The sequence below is a fragment of the Molossus molossus genome, unplaced genomic scaffold (genome assembly GCF_014108415.1).
Source record: "Molossus molossus isolate mMolMol1 unplaced genomic scaffold, mMolMol1.p scaffold_m16_p_21, whole genome shotgun sequence".
NCBI classification, from domain to species: Eukaryota; Metazoa; Chordata; class Mammalia; order Chiroptera; family Molossidae; genus Molossus; species Molossus molossus.
The window spans coordinates 31,377,104-31,398,384 of record NW_023425357.1 but is presented as its reverse complement, the minus strand read 5'-3'; the positions used below and the strand labels follow the sequence as shown (position 1 = coordinate 31,398,384).

Genomic DNA, 21,281 nt, shown 5'->3' with positions numbered 1-21,281 from the left:
CCTTGCAGCAATCCAGACCACCACCCAGCAACTATTCTTGTTGGCCCCCAGGTGACAGCTCAGACAATATCCACACTAGTGGGGTTGGGATCCGTCTTGGCTAAGAAGCCCCATGACCAACAGAAGCCAACACTTCTCATGACCACCCCATAGGTATGGCTGCAGGACCCCTGTAGGGGGCATGCCCAGTTACAAGAGTCACTATACTCAGAGAACCCCAAAGCTAGCTTCCCTCCAAATCATCATTGCCCCAGACCAGATGCGGCTCACCAAACGGGTCATTTCTACTGTAAACAATGTAGCCTAACAACACAGCTGACATTTCTCCTTCGTTCTCCAGGGAAAGTGAGCTAGAAAGTTAATCAAAGTCAGAATCATGCTTAGAAAGAGAAAGGGTTATGTGAATCCTTCACCCACACTTAGATGAAGGGATACAAGGATGCCATGGGTCCTACTCCCAAAGAGTTCATGGTCTCGAGTAGGGGTAGGGGAATGGATGAGAATAGGTGTATTGATGGTCGCAGCATGGTGTCCTGTGTGGATAGTAAGAGTACCGAAAGTAGACCAATATGGGAGAGACAGAGTGCCAAGGAAGGCTTCCCCGACAAAGTGGTGCCCCAGCTGAATTTCGGAGAATAAATAGGAGGTAGCCCAATAGGAGTCAGAAAAGAGGGCTTTCTAGGCAGAGAGAGCAACATCGACAGAAAGGGAAGGCCTGTGACTGATCTTGGAGAATTACAAAAATCAAAACGCAAACCTATGACATGTCTACTCTGTAAAGATCAGTAATTAACTTGTTCAACTCATTTGGCATTTGTTGCACTTAAAGTATCCTCTCAAATTATTATAGCACCAAAAGACATAAGGAAAGAAGTGGGATCTCCTGCTGATGCCCATCACTCCTAAAGCAGGGATCAGCAAACCGTGGCCTGCAGACCAAGTCCAGCCAGCCACCTGTTCTTTAAACTCATTTCTGCATGGTCAGTGGCTGTGTTTGCAAGACAGCCGCAGAGTGAGTCGCTGCTGCAGAGACCTACCGCACGCAAGGCCAAAAAGATCTGACTGGCCCTTTCCCTCACCCAAGAATTCTTTTTATGAGGACTATTCTGTGCCACTAAGATTTCTCCACTTTATAAAAATGTCCTTTAGGATGAAGACCACTACTCCTAGGTTCACACAATGAATATAAGCCCTGAAGTCATAGCACTTGACTCCAGGCATACCTGCAGGGTCTACCTGGATGGGGTCCTGGAGACCTACTCCCCTAACACCAGGAGAGCGTGTGTTTCTCTTACACTACCATTTTCTTGTATCAAGACCTCATCCTCCTGCTGTCACTGTCTAGGATCAAGTTTAATAGTGATTTCAGAAAAAGCTTCTCTCTCCCAGTTCTTGTCTTAGAGCAGGGACCCCTGAGGCAAGAAAAGGCTCCACTGATTCAGAATTTGAGACAAGTCTGTATCTCAGCCCATGAAAGCATCTCGGGAAGAGGTCAGATGGTTTCTGGGGATGTTGTTCCTGCTGGGAAGTGATTCAGGAAGGGAAAGGGCGATGGAGTTAGCACTGCAGGAAGGTACTGTCGCGTGAAATTGATTTGTTTCCTCTCTCATGGGATTTTTCAGGATCACCAGGATACATGCTGCGAGTTCATTGCACAGGGTGCCAGTGGTATGTGGGAGGGTGGACGTGCTAAACGTGTGGATATTTTCACTTTTAATAGCTATGTATATATTTTGTGTTTTAGAAGGAAATATAATTGGTACATCAAATGCATGATTTCAGATAAAATTGCTTGAAACTTGCCTTTTGAAGAAATATTTTTTAAATCAAAGTGACTTGACTTACAGGGAAAAGTAACAGTGTAGATGATGGATGTGCCAACAGGACAAAAATCATTTGCAGCAATTTCTCAAATCCATTCCCTGATCTATTTGCAGGTTTGAACTGATTAATACAGGCAGTGTGCAGCTGGAGTTTAGCTGGACCTCCGAAGAGACAGCCAAGTGTGTCAGCTTTGCAATGCCGGATAACCAAGGTAAGCGCGATGACAGGTAAAATCAGGGTTTGAACTGAGTATCTTTGTAGAAGAGCCTTCTTCTGGTCCAGTGGCATGGCCGATCCCTAGGAACCTCTTTTGGATCTTAACCTCTATGAGATTACAGACCCTTGGATAAAATGATGAAAGCTATGAGCTGTCTCCGCAGAAATTACATACCACGCCCAGTTTGCAGTTGATACACATGAAGCACTTTTTTTTATCCTCACCTGAGGACCTTTTTGCATTTATCTTCATATAGAGCAGGGTGGGGGAGAAATATTGATGTGAGAGAGATACATTGACTGGTTGCCATTCGCATGACCCCAACTGGGGCCAGGGACAAACTGCAACCAAGGTATGTGCCCTTAGCGGGAACTAAACCCAGGCCTCTCTGGTCCACGGGCCGATGCTCTGCTAAGCCAAACTGGCCAGGGCCACATGAGGCACTTTAAAGGGACCCAGCACCTGTGGGAAATATCCATTATTCCTGCTTCAGTTTTGCAGATTCCCAGACCTTCCAAATGGGACTGTGAACTCCTCCTCTAAAACAGTGATTCTCCAAAATGATGCTCACAGCTCATTATTTTTTAGGCAAAAGACCCACAAATATCTACTTGACCCACTCCCTTAGGCCAAAAGGAAACAACTTTGAAAACTTGATGAGTTAATGGTAATATTTTTCACAAGTCACTTATGAGAGCTGGGAGTCATTTCCTTACCCCTAGTGCCCAAAGTTAAATATATCTGCTAGAAGAGGTGAGCCCACAGACTCCACAGAGGGTCCCTAAAGAGCTATGAGTGGGCTGCCTTCTCCTTGTCCTCCCACTGCAAATGCAGAGTATCACTGGCTCTCTGTCTGCCCTCAGGTTCCTCTCAAAAAGATCAGCTTAGCCAGGTCACACTGCCCAGCACTCCGGACAGCACCACGGACCACTGCAATGAAGCTCCCCCACCATCCTTCTCGGTGGAACCCATCTCGGGCATTGTTCCCGTGGGAAAGACTCAGAAGATCAAAGTGAAATTCTCCCCACTGGAGGTTGGAGACTTTGAGAGCACTCTCTTCTGCCAGTAAGGAAATCTGCTCCCCAGAACAAAGCTCTTCAGCTCCAATCCCTCTTTTCTGCCACCACTACCACCATTCTTTCCAACCCGAGACCCCTCCACAGCCCCGAATTGCTGTGTTTCACTTTGGAGAACAAGGGGAATGCAGTCTTTTGTACTGCTCGTTGGCTCTCTCTGACTCTTCCTCTGGCCCGCCCCTCCCTTCCTGCCACATACAAAAAACACTGGGCAACAGAATAGTTGGCAGCCAGATGGGTTCCAGGGGACAAGCATGAACTTGGGAAGGCTTTCTTGTACCTTTACCGATACCAGGTTTCCTTAACTATAAAATGGCTGTAACAACCTTGCAGAGCTGTCGTTAAGACTGAGTGAGGTAACACAGTGAAATTTAGAACGGAGCCTGGCACACAACAAACACTAGGTGGTGGTGCCAGTGGAGGGGGTAAACCCAGTGCATAGTAAGCAAGCAAGAGATGGGGCCCAGACCCAGTTAGAGAAAAGCCAATCCAACAACCCCTGGCAATGAAAGTCCCTGACGTGAGACCCACTCCCAGGAAAACTCCATGGAGAATGCCCACCTTCCACAGGAATTCCGTGAACTATGCCTGGGTGTGGCAGAGACCTATGTGTGCCATGAGAGTCTCCTGGGAACCCCGCAATCACACTGCAGGGACCCTCCTGCACCCGGGCCACCTAAACTTGGACCTGGGCTGGAAGTCTGCTCGCAGCCCGTTCACGCTCTCCTTGGAGCTCAGGATGCTTTCTGAGGATTTCTGCACCACTCTTCATGTCTCTAGATGCCTGTGAGAGGGCCCAGGGTTTTCCTGTGCTCACTATACATCAGGAAGGTTTCCTCACCACTGACGGGAGAAGCAACTTCAGGCCACTCTTAGATACCAAAAGGGACGAAAATCAGGCTCCTCCTAGCCAACCCATTCGTGCTTCATCCACTCAGCCATGAATTCAGGAACACCTACTACGTAGAATGTACTGTACAAGGCACTGAGATTATGTTGTTGACCCAGACGGACCCAGCCTCTGCTGTTATGGAGCTCACATTTTAGTAGATGCAATATTCATTTCCAACCAATTAAGAAAGCAACAATTGATTAAAACTGAAAAATAAATAAAAATAACCTTATCTGCCCTGGCTGGTTTGCATCAGCGGTTGGAGCGGCAGCCCGCAGACTAAAGGGTCATTCTGGTTCGATTCTGGTCAAGGGCTCATACCTGGGTTGCAGTTCAGTCCCCGGCTCCAGCTGGGGTTGTGTGGGAGGCAACCAATCGATGTGTCTCTCTCACGTCGATGTTTCTCTCACTTTCTCTCTCTCTTCCCCCACCCCTCCCCACTTTATCTGAAGATGGGTGGAAAGGTATCCTCAGGTGAGGATTTAAAATAATAATAATAATAATAATAATAATAATAATAATAAAATAATCTTATCCTCTCAGGATTCCCAACCTGCCTCCTGGAGAGCACAGCCCAGTCCTGTCAGCAAAAGGGCGGAGCTTCTTGCCCATCTGCCACTTTGACCTGAAAGACTCGGACTACATCAGTGGTCATCGGCGCAACTCAGATCTCCGAGGGCCGGGTGGTGGGACTCTGGATCCAAATACCCGGGTGATCGAGTTCAACAGTGTGGGCATAGGAGGGAAGAATGTCCGGTGAGTTGCCGAGGTTTGCATCGGTTGAGTTCATATCAGTCACTGCTTCTAAGGAACTCAGGAAGAATTCAGAGAATCCAGCCAGATGGGTTCCTAGAAGCAGGCTTGATATCCTGGGGTTTAGCTTGGGAGAGCTCCTGCAGTACAAAAGCTGAGTTCTGTCTCCTTGGTTTTAACACTGGAGGAAATTTAGAAGGCATTAAAATATAATCCCTGAACTTGACCGCCTTAACCACAGAGGATCACTGAGACAGAAGGGCTCTCAGCATCATTATTACTCCATAGTCCAGAGCTCTGGCCATACTTTGAACCCCCGAGTGAGATGTGGTTTTCATTTCTACAGTAACAAAGTCCCTGGAACACTTACGATTCCCATGTAGCGGGACTGTGCTAGGACAGGCAGGTCCTAAGAAAGTTTCTCTTCTTCCCCAGCACTCCCCCTCACTCTGCTGTCATTCTTCCCCCTCGGCCAGGACTTTTACAATACTGAACCCGACCGCTAGCACCTACTCCTTCCACTGGATCTCTGAAGAAACTGAAAGTCTCCAGAACCCTCCAGCCTTCACATGCCTTACAGAGAAGGGCTCCATCCACCCGGAAAAGAAAGCCGAGGTGTGTGTGTGAATGAGGAACACTCGACTCAGGGCTTTAGTCATTCTGTCCTTCTCTGCACAGCAAGTGTGCCGTAGACCAGAGACAGAGTTAGGGGGACAGCCTAAGGGTGTGTCCATCAACACGTATTTCTTCAGTGGCCACTATATGCATTAGGCAATCCTCATGGACAAGACAGACCTGAGCTCTCTTGGTTGGCCAATGGAGAAGCAGGTATTTGGAGTTTTAAAAATTGAGATTATTAAAGCACGAAAGGTAAGCTGGACACCCACCAGCGCCTGGACACTGCAGGGCAGTGTTATATTTGTCCAAGGGACTGACAACAGTGAAAGGACACAGATGTGTTTTCACTTGGTCAAGTCAAAGGTCAAAACAGAACATTGGAGTCATGTCCCATGTCTTAGTCCTACTATTTCCACAGTGACATTAAGTTAGGGGGTCCAGCTTAAAGAAATATGAACTTGCTGGCCAAAACAGACCTGCGGGCCCATATCCTGTAAGTCCTGAAGAGAATCTTAGGGGCAGAAATAAATCCATGAAACAGAAATTACACATTCAGATGCCTTCAGGAAGGTCATACAAATGAATGAAGCAGGCGGAGGGGATCAGGACAGGAACGCTGGGTGCCAAGCTGGCTGGCCACAGTGCTTCTCTGGCAGATGACCACCACACAGACCAGTGGGCCCAGGGTTGCCAACTCTCCCAAACTTTTCAAAAAAAGTCAAAACTCCAAATTTCTAAAAAAAAACAAACTCCAGATTTCTAACTGTATCTCTCCATGCCATCCAAAGACCTGGTGTGAAATATGGCAGCCTAGCCAACAGAGGCTCTGGATGGTGTAGACCCCCTTAGAAAGACCTGTGGACAAACAGACACTGATGCTTCTGCCAGACTTGCATGCCCTTCAGAGAGGAGAGAAAGGTAGTGGTGACCTGGTAATGTCAGCATCTAACCCCGTGCTGACAGCCCCTAAGGGCACATGGAGTAAGTAAACAGAAGGGCCTCTTACCACTCTGTTCCAAACTGTGTCCTTAGATTGCCTTCCAGTTCACGCCTTTGCATCTGAACATCACAGAAGCATTCTGGACTTTCTCAATCCCCGAACACAACATCACAGTCCCTTTCCTGCTGGTAGGCAAAGCCTCGGACCCTCTCATCAACCTGAACAAGTCACACCTCAACTTCAGTTGTCTCCTCATTGGTAAGGCTGCCCTGTGGGTTTATATGTAGAGTTGGCACGACCTATAGGGGAGGGAAGTGGAACCAACCCCACAGTGAGCTCCAGGAGCAGACTTGGGTAGGGACTCTTCCTGGTGCCTTCCAGAAGCATGTCTGAGGGCCTTTCTCACTGTTCATAAAGCCACAAAATATTACCTCTCAATCCAATTTCCATCAAGTATGTTCTAAACCCATACACTAGAACCAAAGGAAATTTAGAAGCCTTGTTACAGAGCTTCCTTGGAAGATTCCTTTAGGGCCTGGACTGACAATCTTCATTTCCAGAGCCTCACGGCAGCCTCATCCTACTTGTGTGTGCCCCCCGATTATGGGCTAAATTTGTTTGCTTTTTGATATGTGCCCCAATGGTCAGATTTCTCTGCCATCCTTCCATGCATTTATTTGGTTCAACAAATATTGTATGACCTAAGCACTCCTCTGTGAGCTGGGGATGCAGTAGGTAAGGCCTCATGATGGTTATGTTCTAGGAATAGGAAGCAGACTACCAAAAAAGAAAAATATATAGAGTGTCAGGTGTTAATAAGTGTTCTAGAGAAGAATAAAGCAGGTTAGAGAGAATAAAGAATGCCACTTGGCAGTGGGAAGGTGACATTTGAGCAGAGACCTGAAGGAAGTGATTGCCCTATGAATCTATCACATGTTTGTTTGTGTGTGTGTGTGTGTGTGTGTGTGTGTGTGTGTGTGAACTACAACTAACTGAAGCCACAGGATTTTTTAGTAATTCAATTTTTTATTTATAAAAGCAATAAGTCAACCAAAGTAGTGTAGTATAAGGAAAAATGTAATAATCTTTCCCTACCCATCCTATCTCATCCTTCCCTTTCCATCAAAGAAAATCAATGTTAACAGTTTGATTTGTAACATTTCCATGCATTTCTCATACTGATACAAATAAGTCGGCAGGAGGAAATTATGGTATTTAGTAAGATTTTCAACAAATAAGTGAGCAATAATGTATCATAAGAATAGTAACAGCACACAAACAGACATTAATCTAGGAATGCAAGGGCGGTGCATTTCAATATAATCATTTAACTGTTTAACAAAGAACAACCATGTGATAATACATACTGAAAAGTCACTGCTAAAATTCAGCAGATATTCTGAAAAAAAAATTTTTAAAAACACTGTAATTAGAAAAGAATAATAGAAGAAAACAGCTGAATAAAGAAGGTTGACCAAAATTAAGAGGCAAATGGTATCTAATAATTAACCACTAGACACATCAATTACAATCGGGAATTAGACAAGCCTGCTCATTATCCCCTTTATTATTGAACACTTTCTGGGTGATTTTAGCAAATATAGTAATACAAGAAAATTAAATCATTGGCATAAACATTGGGGGGAAATGAGACAAAACTATCATTTTGCTGTGGCTGATTACTTCAGACAGAGAGAACTTCAAAAAGCTCGAGAAAAGCGACACAAATGCTAAACGAACAAGATAATCTAGTAAGTGGCTGGATGCAAGACAGGTGTGCAAAAATCAGTAGTTCCTCTTTCTTTTATTTTTTTATTTATTTTTTAATCCTCACCCAAGGGTATTTTTTCATTTATGTTCAGATACAGCAGGAGGGGGAGGGGGGAAAACATCAATGTGAGAGAGAGAGACACAGTGATTGGTTGCCTCCCACATGACCCCAAACAGGATCAGGGACAAACCACAACCAAGGTACATGCCCTTGGCTGGAATCAAACCTAGGACTCTTTGGTCCATGAGCCAACGCTCTAACCGCTGAACCAAACCAGCCAGGGCAGTAGTTTCTCTTCCTTTTAGCAGTAAGCACTTGGAAACAGACAAAAATTCTGTTAGTATTGACAAAACCTATATAATCTAGGGATCAACATAATAAGAAAAGCACAAGACCTATATGAAGAAACCTATAAAATATTATTTAAATGCCCCCAAACAAGATATGAATATTTGTCGATTCTCCCAAAAGTAAATGCAGATGTAATCAAATTCCAACTAGAATCCCAGCTAGGGTTGCCAGGTAAAATACAGAAACATTGTTAAATTTGAATTTCAGATAATAGTGAATTAATTAATTTTAGTATAGGTATGTCAGCATAAGTATGCCCCATGCAACATTTGGCATATATACTAAAAAATTACATGCTTAATCTGCTAACCTTAATCCCAAAGGATTGTGGGGGAGGGGAAGAGGACATGGATAAAATGATTTAAAAGGTTATATGGAAAAATAAATGCTCAACCATAGTCAAGGAAAGTAAGAGAAAGCAAATAGTGATAGCAGCTGTATTAGTCAGGGCCCTATCAAGACCTTACTGACATGCCCCAGGTCCAGTGAAAGAGTTCAAGGCAGGGGTGATTCACAGAGATGTGCAGAGTTAAGGGGCCTCCCAGGGAAGTGAAGCCCATGAACAAAAGCAGGGTGGCACTGGGTCTAAGGAACAAGGAGGGGAATCAGTGCTGCCGGAATCCCAGGCGAGCTGCGACCGAGGCCGAAGAGCCACCTCACAGAAGCAGGCAATTGATGGAGTCAAGTTCTAGAGTAAGAGCTAGGATCCTTCCAGGGGAGGAAAGTCGGTTGCAGAGCTAAAGGAAGAAAGAGGTAATCAAAGGCCGAGGAGCTTGGAAGAGGAAAGAAAGGAAGTTGGAGACTGAGGAAGGCTTCCTCTTGCCCGCAGAGCATCTGCTGAGGCACTTGAGGAGCAGGCCTGAGGCCTCCCCTGAGGGCTGCTGTTTCCTCCTCAGGCCGAGAAGCCAGGGAGACCGTGCAGATCATCAACAGGGAGGAGCAGGGGTTCAATTTTGCCTTCCAGGACAACTCCCGATATTCGGAAGGTTTCAGCGACAGCCTGGTCATATGTCCCATGGAAGGCTGGCTCCCACCGCTGTCCAGGTAAAGAAATAGGAAGGCCCCCAGGACTTCTCCCTCCCAAAGTGGCAGGAGCCCCAAGCAAGAGAATCAGTTTCCCTTGAGTCCCCCATTAATAGTCTTCCAACTCTGAAATTAGATATTAATCATTTCAGCTCTGTCCGACTTAATCCCTGTGGTTCATCTGCCAGATATTGTGGAGCACTGAGAATTTTAAGCCCTTGTTTTCACTATTTTCTCTTATATGTATTCTTTTCCTTCCTGTCTACTATATTCGTGAATCCATAAAGCAATGTCCTGCCTTGCCTGGAAAACCTTAAAATTCATCATAATTTGGAGTTATAATGCCTTTTCCTCATAGTGCATCTGCTAACCCATTGGGCTCATGTTCTTTAGCAGGTCTCAACAGGTGGTCTAGTCAGCTAATCTGCTGCCTTCTTTCCCAACCAGGTTACCAGTCGATATTTTCTTCACACCAAAGCAGGAAGGAGATGTGAACTTTAATTTGATCTGCAATGTGAAAAGGAAAGCCCAGCCTTTGACCTTAAATGTCAAGGCTGAGGGCTACACTATGAGTGCAGAGGTCAAGTGCAAAGACAGGACTGGCTCAGTCACTCTCTTGACTCCCAGTCAGACTGCTGTTGTCAACTTCTATGAGGTAAAGGTGTGACTCTTGGTTTCGACACTGGCTGGGAAAGGCAGTACCACTGAATAGGAGCTTAATCTCTGTCTCAGATGCCAGGGAGGCTAGGGGAACAAATATACCAGGAGCAGCTCCATCTCAGAATGTATATTGTTTTGACGTGAACACTTTTCTTATGTTATATTGCAGGGGGTGGAGAGACGGCAGGGAAGGGGAAGAATGCGTGTATTAAACACACAGGAAGAATGTTTGGCTACAAAGGGAGGTCTAAGAATTAAATTGCCATCTTACCCTTCAGATATGAGGGGCCCCAACACTCAGTAGCTCTTGCTGGAATTTTTGGCCACATTAATCTGGTACTCAACTCACTAACATCATCTTCCATTCCTATTTCGCAAAGGATATTTCCCCCCAACATGTTACACATCCTGATCCCAGAGGAGTGAACCGTGGTTTGCATTCACACAACATACTGCTGTGTTCTCTCTCTCTCCGTCTCTCTCTCTCCCTCAGGTGGAGCTGAATGAATGTGTCCAGTGTGAATTCACCTTTATCAACACTGGAAAATTCAACTTCAGCTTCCAGGCAGAGGTCTCTGGCCCCAAAGCCCTGCTGCAATACTTGGAATTTTCGCCCACTGATGGCAGCGTGGATGTGGGGCTGACTGCACCTGCCACGCTGGCTTTCCAACCATTTAAGAAATGTGTCTTGAAGGGCCTGGAACTCAGAATCAAGGTAAGACCACTGAACACTGCCCGGCACTGAAAGCCCGCACCGCATTCTGTCTTGGGAGAGTAACTCTCCCGCGTGTTTCTGGTCCTCTCCACCCTGCCAGAGGCGCCTGGTGTGGCTGTGTTGGAGACAGTCCCATAGTCTCTATCAATGGCCTCCGCTGAGGTGCCTGGTAAGTAAGGGTCGATCAAAAAGCATCTGTGCACTGGTATGTCACACAGCCATTAGAATAAAGAAGGGAGATGGATGGGAAGTGGAAAGAGAAAGTATGTACAACATTTTCCAAGATAAGTTACCGAAGGAAAAACCAAGGAATTGTGGTGTCAGCAAGATGGCAGAGAAGGACCAAAAAGCTGCTCTTCTATAGCAATAAGAACACTGGTAGAAACTATCAAAATCAACTTTTTCAGAACTCTCTAAATTAACCCTTTCACCCTTGGCATATTGGCCTTTGACCTCATTCCTGTCATCGCATGGTCACAAGATGACCATCCCTCCTGCAGCCCTACGTCTGCATTCCAGAGTGCAAATAGAGGAGGAGACTGAAGGTAAAATACTTTCCCAGCAAGACTTTGGCTCTTTATTCAAAATAGGACAGCTTTTGTTTATAGCCTGATGACCAAACTATGTCTGCTGGCCACCCATAGCTGCAGGGGAGAATGGGAAATCACACGGTTCTTGTGCTTTTCCACTTGACATATTCCACGTAGAATAATATGCTCAAGATCCATTCATGTTGTTACAGATGGCAATATTTCATCTTTTTTTTTTATCCTCACCTGAGGACATTTTTTCCCTTTTTTGTTCAGATAGAGTGGGTGGGAGGGAGAGAGAGAGAGAGAGAGAGAGAGAGAGAGAGAGAGAAACATCGACGTGAAAGGGACACATCCGCACGACCCAACCAGGGTCAGGGACAAACTGCAACTGAGGTATGTGCCCCTAGCAGGAACCAAACCCAGCTCTCTCTGGACTATAGGCCGATGCTCTAACTACTGAGCCAAACCGGCCAGGGCAATATTTCATCTTTTTATGTTGTGTAGTATCCCACTGTGTATATGTACCACATCTTCTTTATCCAGTCATCCACTGAAGGACACTGAGGTACCGTATGATTTCCCTCATATGTGGGATATAAAACAAAAAGCAACAAATGAACAAAGAACAAACATACCAACAAACAAAAAATAGACTTATAGATACAGATTGGTGGTTACCAGGGGGCAGTGGGTGCGGGAGGACAAATAGGGTAAAGGGCGTCAGCTCCCAGGTGATGGAAGGAGACTAAACTGCAGGTGGGGACACACAATAGAGTACACAGATGTCATTATCATAAAGTTGTACACCTGAAATTTATATACTGTTATTAACTGATATTACCTCAATACATTTAATTTTTTTTAATTTTTTAAAAATGGAAAATCAAGTATTTTCACCTGGGCACATGGACAACCAATCAGTCCTTCGAATGAGGAAGCCTTGGGACCTGGTGTTGCCTAGTGACCGTCTACCGCAGCCTCTGCCTTCCAGGCAGAGCACTGCTTCCGGAGCAAAGCAAGACCCAAAGTGGGACCTGAAGGGGAACCCATCCGCTTACCTTAAACGAACTTCTAGCCTATGTCAGCATCTCTGCAGATGGAACCATGGGACCTGTATTTTTTAAACACTTGAGTGCCTCCCTCCTTCTCCTGAGGACGGAAGGGCCCTCCCTCACACTTCTGGTCACACTCTACCTGCCCTTTCTTCCCCACAGATCAGCCACGGGCCAACATTTACCTGCAGCATCTCAGGCTGCGCCGTGAGCCCTGCTGTGCATTTCTCCTTCACCAGCCACAACTTTGGGACCTGCTTCATCTACCAAGCTGGGATGCCCCCCTACAAACAAACCCTGGTCATCACCAACAAGGAGGAAACAGCTATGAGGTGAGCAGACTTCCCCAAGCCTCCAAACATTCTGCGGCTCCTACAGCTTTCACACAGGTGAAGCCCGGCCACGACAGAAGACGAAGGGTCATGGGAATGAGTCAGACACAGGTGGACATGAGTCCTGAGTCTCCTTTCCCCGCGACAAGCACTGATGCTTGGATAGCCATGAGCTTCTCTGCTGGAAATCCCGTTCTTGAAGTGAGGGGGCAAGGCCAAATGGCCTGATGACAGGTTGGATGGCTTCCAGCCCATGTAACAGATGTGGAAACTGAGGTTGTAGAGTTAAAAAGAATTTCACAGGCCAAGGACCTTCCAGAAAATAGTAGATGTATTCTGAACCTGAACCTTCTGATTCAAATCCAGTCCCTCTGCATCACTCTGTGTAAAATGTCCCCGTGCAGGCTTCTGGGCCCTATTACAGACCTAACAAAACAATCTCCACCAACGGGCCAGGGGCCTGCTAGATGAGTGATATACAACAGAACGTGCTGTGATGATGAAAACGGTACGTATCTGCACTACCCAGTATGGCAGCCTGTAATACATGGAGCTACCGAGCACTTGAAATGTGGCTTGTGAAACTGAGAAACCGAATTTTTTATTTAATTTTAATTAATTTAAATTTAAACAGCCACATGTATCTAGTGGCTACCATACTGGGTAACAGATTTGGGTTCAAATCCCAACTCTTCCCTAGCTATGTGATCTTGGGCAAATTTTTTAAACTCTCTGCGCCTCTGTCTCCTTGCCTGACATGGGGGATAATAATAGTGCCTCCCCTACAGGGCTCTTAGGAGGATTCAATTAGTTCATCTAGAGAGAGTACTTAGAACAGTGCCCGGAACACAGGAAATGCTCAGTTATTGGCTGCTGCAGTGGTGGTGGTGGTGATCTTGAATATTAAGTTACAAAAGTGTCATGTAATTTTAAATACTAATTTAAAATCGTATCTACTTACACTCTTTCTCGCATGATTTAATTTAATCCGAGTCTTGCTTGTTTACAGCACTAAGCTCTGTTTACTGGCCTACCTATACTCCCCTCAGCACTGGGAGACGGCAGGGAGGTTGCAGTGGGGAGGTCTGGGTGCCCTCCGACCCACAGGCGGAGCAGGGCGGACATGCTCTGTGACGATCCCTTCTAGCTGAGCAGTTAGTAAGGAAAATAAAGCTCACCACCATGGAGTGAACGTTTCTTCCAAGGCCTGCTTAGTGACTGCTTTAGTCACTTTATCTCGTTTAATCCTCACAACATCTTACGAGGTAGCTGTCACTACCCCCGTTTTACAGATAAGGAAACTGAGAACCAAATGGACTAAGGAACGTTTGCAAGGTCACATGGCTAGTTAGCAATAGAGCCTGGATCCAAACTCCTATCTTCTGACCCCAAAACACATATTCCTCTCCACTGGCTTTGCCACACAGTGACTTAGGAAGCGCTTCCTTCTTAGGGGAGGCACAAAGCCTGACCTGCATTCTCGAGAAAGACAGGATGAATGGAGTGAGGAGAACCCTGGGCAAAGGGTCATGGGACTGGTTTTGCCAGGATCTCAGGGTGTGATTTGAGGTTAGTAACAGCTTTGCCCAGGAGAATGTGGGCTGGATTGCTAGGGTCCCTTTCAGCCCTTAAATTCTGTGACTGTAGGACAAAAGGGCCGGAAGTCCATCAGGACCAAGGTCAGAGAGATAGGGGGACCAAATCAGCCCCTCTGGGTCGGACTTTTCAGAGCTCACGCACATTCCTCCTGATTGTCTCCAGCATAGATTGTTTGTACACCAATACCACCCACCTCGAGGTGAACTTCCGTGTTGATGTGGTCAAGCCGGGAAAGACACTGGAGATTCCGATCACCTTTTATCCCCGAGAAAGTATCAATTACCGAGAACTCATCCCCTTTGAAATCAATGGGCTCTCACAACAAGTAGTTGAAATCAAAGGGAAAGGCACCGAAATGAAGGTAAGAGAGGTTTGGGAGATCTTCAGACTGGCACCCTCGTTCTTGCCCTTCCTGGCCACTCTGGCCCACCTCAGTCTCCCCTCTCCACATCCCCAGCCCCTCAGCTGGCTCTACCAGAGGTCAGCAGTCCCACTGAGGGGTGAATTGTCAAATCAGACTACGTAAATCATAGATCTTACTCAATCCCAAACTTTACTGTATCCAAGGATACAAGCACTAATCACAGGCACGGAGAAACATTGTTTTTCTTGGGAAAGTTTGAGACTATCAGATGCAGGATCCCAAGCATGCCCTTTCTCTCCCACATTAGGGTATGTTTTGTTTTCAGGTTCAATAGGCAAGATTTGTTTTAAGCAATGTAGGCAGACATATTTCTCAGTTATGGACCATCTTTCCTTGACACCACGGTGGTTAACATTCTCCAGTCAGCCACAGGTCCCAGGATTAGATTTCACTGAGGAAGTTCCCTCTTGCCAGGTGCTCCTAACAGTCCTGCTGCTAAGCCCTTTCTTACCAGTGTCCGGTCAGTATTTAAGGTGTCTGTCTGCTGGGAGTATTTGCACTTAATAGGAAGATTTGGAGACTGAAGGTCTTCCAAGATTCTCAAGAACGCATGGGACATTTCAGCAGCCAAGAGAAAAAGGGAGGAGTATGCTCCTGGCAGCCTCCCCATCAAGCCAAAGAAGCAACAGGACAATACCACCTGGTGTGTCTGTGCTAAGCCAGTGGCAGGGTCTTTTCTGGTGTCACTGATTCATTCGTTTGTTCCTTCTTTCATTAACTCACTCAGCACCAGTTATGTATTAGGTTCTTTGGGAAAATCCTGGGTGACTTAAACATGTTCTCTGACTTTTGAGAGCTCACAAGCTGGTGCTGGAGACTCGCTTTCTTAGACAAAATAGAAACGTGTGGGCTGGATATAAAGAGAGCTGGAGGGCCCGGATGGTGTGGCTCAGTTGTTGAGCATCAACCCATGCACAAAGAGGTCACCAGTTCAATTCCTGGTCAGGGCATATGCCCAGGTTGTGGGCCTGATCCCCAGTGGGGAGCATGTAGGAGAGAGCCAATCAATGTTCTCTCTCATCGACGTTTCTATCCCTCTCTCCCTCTCCCTTCCTCTCTCTCAAATCAATAAAGAAAAAATAATAATATAAAAAAATAAAGAGAGCTGGAGGGAGAGAGTGAATTTAGTGACTGATCAAATGACAGTGACCAGTGGGTGCTGCTCACTGTGGTCAGTGCCGTCCTAAAGGGCAAGGCCCGGCCTGACTTCATCTGATCCCAGCCAACACTGTTCAGGGCTTTGGATGAGGACTTTGACATACGTTTCCACCTCTCCCGTCACCATTCTGGTTCAGATCGCTGTCATCTCTCACACCTCAAGGCTCCCTCTCACGCCCTCCTCAGTCCATCTCCACAGAGGAGCGAGCCAAGCTCCCGCACAAAGCACACATTGCACTGGGTCATGGCATGCTTCGCTGGCTTCCTTCCAGGATAAAACCTGACCTCCCCTCCAAATGTAATCTGCTCAAGTCTCCCCCTTGCTCCCATCCACAGGCTTTGACTCAGCCACTCCCTCCAGCTCGGGGCCTTGCTCCTCCCCGGGCGGTGCTCTCCAACCCCACACCCACCCTGACCAACTGACCAGACCCTACCGTCCCTTTAGCTCTCAGTGTCTCAGTGTAAACATGCCTTGGGGGAGGCCCCCAGACCACCAGTCTGTCTCAGCCCCTGTGGTGGGCTCTCCAGGTCTGCTGAGCTTTTCCGTCACATCTCTTAACCCAGTTGTAATTATGTGACTGTTGTTTCGTGGGCATTTTATGCAGTAGATGTTTATTGCGTGAATGTTCATCTAGTGTGAAGAATGCAGGGCACTGAAAAAGAGGGGCCACCCCTGGCTCACCAGGGTAGACATGGGATATTTCTTCTTCTCATTAACTGACAAACCCTCCCTCCCTGCTCCCTCTCTCGTCCCGCAGATTTTAGTCCTAGATCCAGCCAACAGGATTGTGAAGTTAGGAGCTGTCCTGCCCGGACAGGTTGTGAAAAAAACAGTTTCCATCATGAACAACAGCCAAGCCCAGCTCACATTTAACCTGTCAGTGCTGTTCTCGATTCCAGAACTCCAGGAACCCAAGGTGGGTGCTCGGGGCTCCCACTGGCCTCTTCCTGCTTCCCGACTACATAAATGACCATGCTGACAACATGACCAGTTCTGCACCTTCCATGTGCCAGAACATTCCAACAGCTATCCACGTACCACCTCTGATGGTCTTCACAGAAACAGTCCAGGGTTGGTGCTTTTATTCTTCTCATTTCCTGTGGGAGGAAACCAAAGCTGAGAGAGGCTACAGACCTCGAAGGGCCAACAGAGTGAAACAGAAAGAGAGCTGGACCGATGGGAATCCGTGGGTTCTAATGAATATACACAGATCTTCATGGCAGAAAATTTGAAAAATGTAGAAAATCATAAAGGAAAACATTTTGCCCACAATCTCATACACAGAAATAATCACTTAATATTTTGGTGCCTATCTTTCCAGTGTTTTTCCTACACAATTTTTTTTACAAAACTAAAAGTACAATGTTCATGTTGTTTTGAAACCATCTAGTAATATTATCATCAACCTTTTCCATGTCCTCCAATGCCATGTATTCATTTCTACCTCCATTGTGTAGATAGACCAGTTGCCTATTTCTGCTCATTTCCGGCATTTGCAATGTTGTGTCAACAACAACAATGTGACATCCGTGTAACCAAAGTGCTGCGTGGACCCAGGGCTCTCTGCCTGACAGGCCCCTAGAGGAGGGCTTTGGGGTGGAAAAGAAGTCAGTCTGTTCAGCACCTGTCACCATCTGCCCCTGAAAGGGTGTCCCCCTTTGCACTCCCATCAGCTGTGCAAAAGATGTACACTCGTTCCTAGATCCATGACCTCGAGTTCTCTGCATAGAGAAGCTACAGTCCCAGCCGCCTGCTCCCCATCTCACAGTCATCAGTATTCGGATGGCCCCTAGAAAAGGACCAGGTGTGCTTCATTCCAAGGGTGCACTCATCCATCCCCTCAGCCCACTCATTCTTGCATTTACCCAGTAAATATGTGCCAGGTGTTAAAAATATAAAGCTGTGTCTTAGTACCATAGGGTACTACTGGGGGTTCACACAGCAGGCACTCAGTGCTGGAGGCAGAGTGCAGGGTGCCAGCCGGTCCAGCACTGCTGGCCCGCGGGAGGCCACCCTCTCGCTCTGCGCATACAGCAGAGAGCAAGCTCCCTGATCCCATGTGAGGGTCCCTGTCCCGTGGCCTCTAAACCTAATTACTCCTCATAGGATCAGGAGGGTTGCACAGAGTAGGGCTGGCCCACAGAGGCCTCACAGTGGAGAGAGGTCTGCACTGATTTTACAGGAGGAAGTGGGGTCTCCCAGGCCAATGGTGGGGAGGGTGTTTCTGGCAGGCAAAGGTATACAGGCTGGAAAGAGTCAGTGCTTTGGAAACCAGATGTGACTCAGTGTGACAGGAGCCCGTGAACCATCTAGGGATGCAAGATACAGAAAACTGGCTTCCAGCCAAAGCAAGAGACCCAGTGGTATCTCAGCCCCAGACTCCATGCTGCCCACTCTGCCACCCAGAGGAAGAGGGCAAACGTTTTGCCTCCCATTCCCCATGAATCCAAATGGAAGCCCTTGGGTTCTAGTGGGTCAGGGCCCCTAACAGTTTGCCAGACCAATCTGCTGCTTTGGTTGGTCAGACTCAAGCTGCCAGTGACCTGTGCTGACATGTGTTTTGAGAAGTCTCTAGGATCACTTGGCTGCTGCAGCTTCCCAGCCCATTAGCTCACCCCCTGTTGCTTTGGTCCACTTGCCAGTGACTGCTCAGCACTCTGTACCAAAGGGACTCAAGGTTGAAAGGGGGTTTGGCTTCCTTGAAGCTGATTTTGATTTGCCATTACCAGGACAAAGCAAGAAGAGAAAACCATACAGAGTCAAACACTGGTTCTCCAACTTTAGAACACAGAGCCACCCAGGGCACTTCTGAAAACACAGGTTGCAAGCTCCTCCAAGGACACTGACCCAACTGGCCTGGGGCAGGACCCAGGAATCTGCCTTGTAACCAGCACACTGGGAAGGGTGACACAGGGAGCGGGGGCGCTGAGTGTTTTTATCTCCTCTTGCTCTTTCCTCCACCAGAGTAGGGGTTGTTTGCAAGGGGTTAGGAAAAGAATTAACATCCACTGATTGCCTACGATATGCCACACATTTTATACAGATGGTCTGAATGAGTTGCAGGAGGTTTGAGTAACTTGTCAAAGGTGACAGGTGGTAAGAGGGGGCAGGAGTGAGAGTTGAGCCCTGGGCTGTTCCGGCCCCAGCAGCAGGACCTCTAGGAACGAAGACCTAGAACCCCTGCCCTCAGCGCTCAGTCTCGTTGTCACCTTGCCCAGGTCATCACCTTGGTACCATTCCACAACATCACGCTGAAGCCCAAAGAAGTCTGTAAGCTGGAAGTCATCTTTGCCCCGAAGAAGCGTGTCCCCCTCTTCTCCGAGGAAGTGTTCATGGAAAGCATGGGGCTCCTGCGCCCCCTCTTCCTCCTCAGCGGCTGCTGCCAGGCCCTGGAGGTCTCCCTGGACCAGCAGCACATTCCCTTTGGTCCAGTTGTGTACCAGACGAAAGCCACGCGTCGCATCCTCATGCTGAACACGGGCGACGTGGGTGCAAGGTAGGAGCTGGAGCAGAACTCTCTGACCCTGGATCGGAGCAGACATCTGTTTTACAAGTGCGGCCACTTTTCTTTCTTTCCCCTCCCTTTTACATCTCCTTCCTTCCCTCTTAATGTGACAGCAGGGCCTCTCCTGGGTGATCGCTACTGCCATGATTACTAAAATTACAGTGATAGGACACTTGCTCAGTGCCTGTTACCTGCCCTTTACATGGCTCATCTCATTCAATCCCAGCAATTCTATGAGACCAATGCTATGGCTAATCCTTTTTACAGACGAGAAAACTGAGGTATAGAAATTAAGTAACTTTTCCAGAATCCCACGTTTAGCAAGACCTTACCAGGCACAGGTGCAATGTTGAGCATTCTTACAGCAAAGGTCCCATGTTATTATCCCAGGACTCTCTAAGGTAAGTACTATATTGTCCCCATTTCACAGATGAATCTGAGCCTCAGAGAAGTCAGGCAACTTGCCTGGGGTCACACAGCCAGGAAGTGAGAAAGATAGGATTGGAACTCAGGTGTACCTATGGCATCTCTCCTTCCCAAGCTCACCCTCTGGCTAGCAGGTGCCCACCCCATAACTACTCAGGCATGCCACCAAAGCCATGCAGGCTGCACACCGCACACCTGCAGGAGGCACCTTCACACAGACTCAGTGTGAACGGTGCCCTGAGACTGCAGTGTGGCAGCCCTGGCACTGGAAACACACTGGTCCGCACCAAATGCCAGACCACAGAGGGATGACCACTCGGAACTATCGGCTCCAGTGCCACCAAGAGCAGCTGCAGCTCTCACCTGACAGATCATCTCCACCCCCCTGGATCCGGCCTGAAAGAGCAGGGAGTGGTTAAGACCACGGTCTGAGGCGGGTTCCAGTCCCAGCTCGGCCACTTCCTAGCTATGCGACCTTGGGCACACATGTGGAAGCATGTTCATGTGTATGTCCCCTGATGTGTCACTGTGGGCAACAACATAAGATGCAGCCACTTCCCGCCCTGCTCAGCTCTGAGAGGGAGCCGAGTCAGCGTACCCAAGAGTGACCATGGCCCTTGTCCCCCGCCCTCCCTCTGCTCAGCTTAGAAAGGGAGCTGAGTTACCTTAGCCAGGACTGACTTGACCGTTGTCCCCACTGCCTCTGCTTTCTCGAGCAATCTTCTCCTCCCAGGTCCCATGGCATCCACAAGGGGGTGAACTTCCCGTCTCTTGTTCTCAGCAGCATTGTGGACACCCCCAGGATACTAGTAAACTGTCTTCCTTGTCTCCTTTTGTCTTGGAAAAGGTTTAAATGGGATGTCAGAAAATTTGAGCCTCATTTCTCAATCAGCCCGGAAGAAGGCTATATCACCACAGGCATGGAGGTTTCTTTCGAAGTGACCTACCATCCCACTGAGGTGGGCAAGGAGAGTCTCTATAAAAATTTGCTCTGCTTCATCCAGGGAGGCAATCCTCTAAGCCTAACCCTGACCGGAGTCTGCGTGGGACCACCCGCAGTAAAAGAGGTCAGTACGTGCTGCCCACGGATGGGCCAGTGGCCAGAACGGGCCTAGCAAACCCCACAAGTGAACTCAGCCGTGCCTTCAAGAAACAGATGGTTCTGTTGCATCAGTCCTCGGCACCCACATCAAACATACAGACCTGTTCCCTCCCCACACAGGGCCTTTGCACATGCTATTCCCATTGCTGGGATATTCATTTTCTCCTCTTCATTTAATTAATTCTTATTCCTTCTTTAGCTCTCAACTCAAGCATCACATTCTCAAGGAAGCTTGCACTGACATCTCTGACTAGATCAAGTTCTGTTATAAGTTGTGAGTAAAGAGTGAATATCTTTACTATGATTTTT

General features: G+C 47.5%; 1 protein-coding gene across 1 annotated transcript in view; it reads left to right on the top strand.

Moving 5' to 3' along the window:
- HYDIN (HYDIN axonemal central pair apparatus protein) overlaps nucleotides 1-21,281 on the top strand; it is a 404,418-nt gene that overhangs the window by 359,247 nt on the left and 23,890 nt on the right. Inside the window, exons 69-81 of the mRNA XM_036274275.1 lie at nucleotides 1,938-2,035; nucleotides 2,905-3,106; nucleotides 4,553-4,765; nucleotides 5,239-5,377; nucleotides 6,413-6,578; nucleotides 9,339-9,486; nucleotides 9,913-10,120; nucleotides 10,619-10,840; nucleotides 12,588-12,757; nucleotides 14,519-14,717; nucleotides 16,697-16,855; nucleotides 19,158-19,435; nucleotides 20,718-20,937. Of these exons, the coding sequence (XP_036130168.1) occupies nucleotides 1,938-2,035; nucleotides 2,905-3,106; nucleotides 4,553-4,765; nucleotides 5,239-5,377; nucleotides 6,413-6,578; nucleotides 9,339-9,486; nucleotides 9,913-10,120; nucleotides 10,619-10,840; nucleotides 12,588-12,757; nucleotides 14,519-14,717; nucleotides 16,697-16,855; nucleotides 19,158-19,435; nucleotides 20,718-20,937 (2,422 nt within the window). The remainder of the gene's footprint in view (nucleotides 1-1,937; nucleotides 2,036-2,904; nucleotides 3,107-4,552; nucleotides 4,766-5,238; nucleotides 5,378-6,412; nucleotides 6,579-9,338; nucleotides 9,487-9,912; nucleotides 10,121-10,618; nucleotides 10,841-12,587; nucleotides 12,758-14,518; nucleotides 14,718-16,696; nucleotides 16,856-19,157; nucleotides 19,436-20,717; nucleotides 20,938-21,281) is intronic.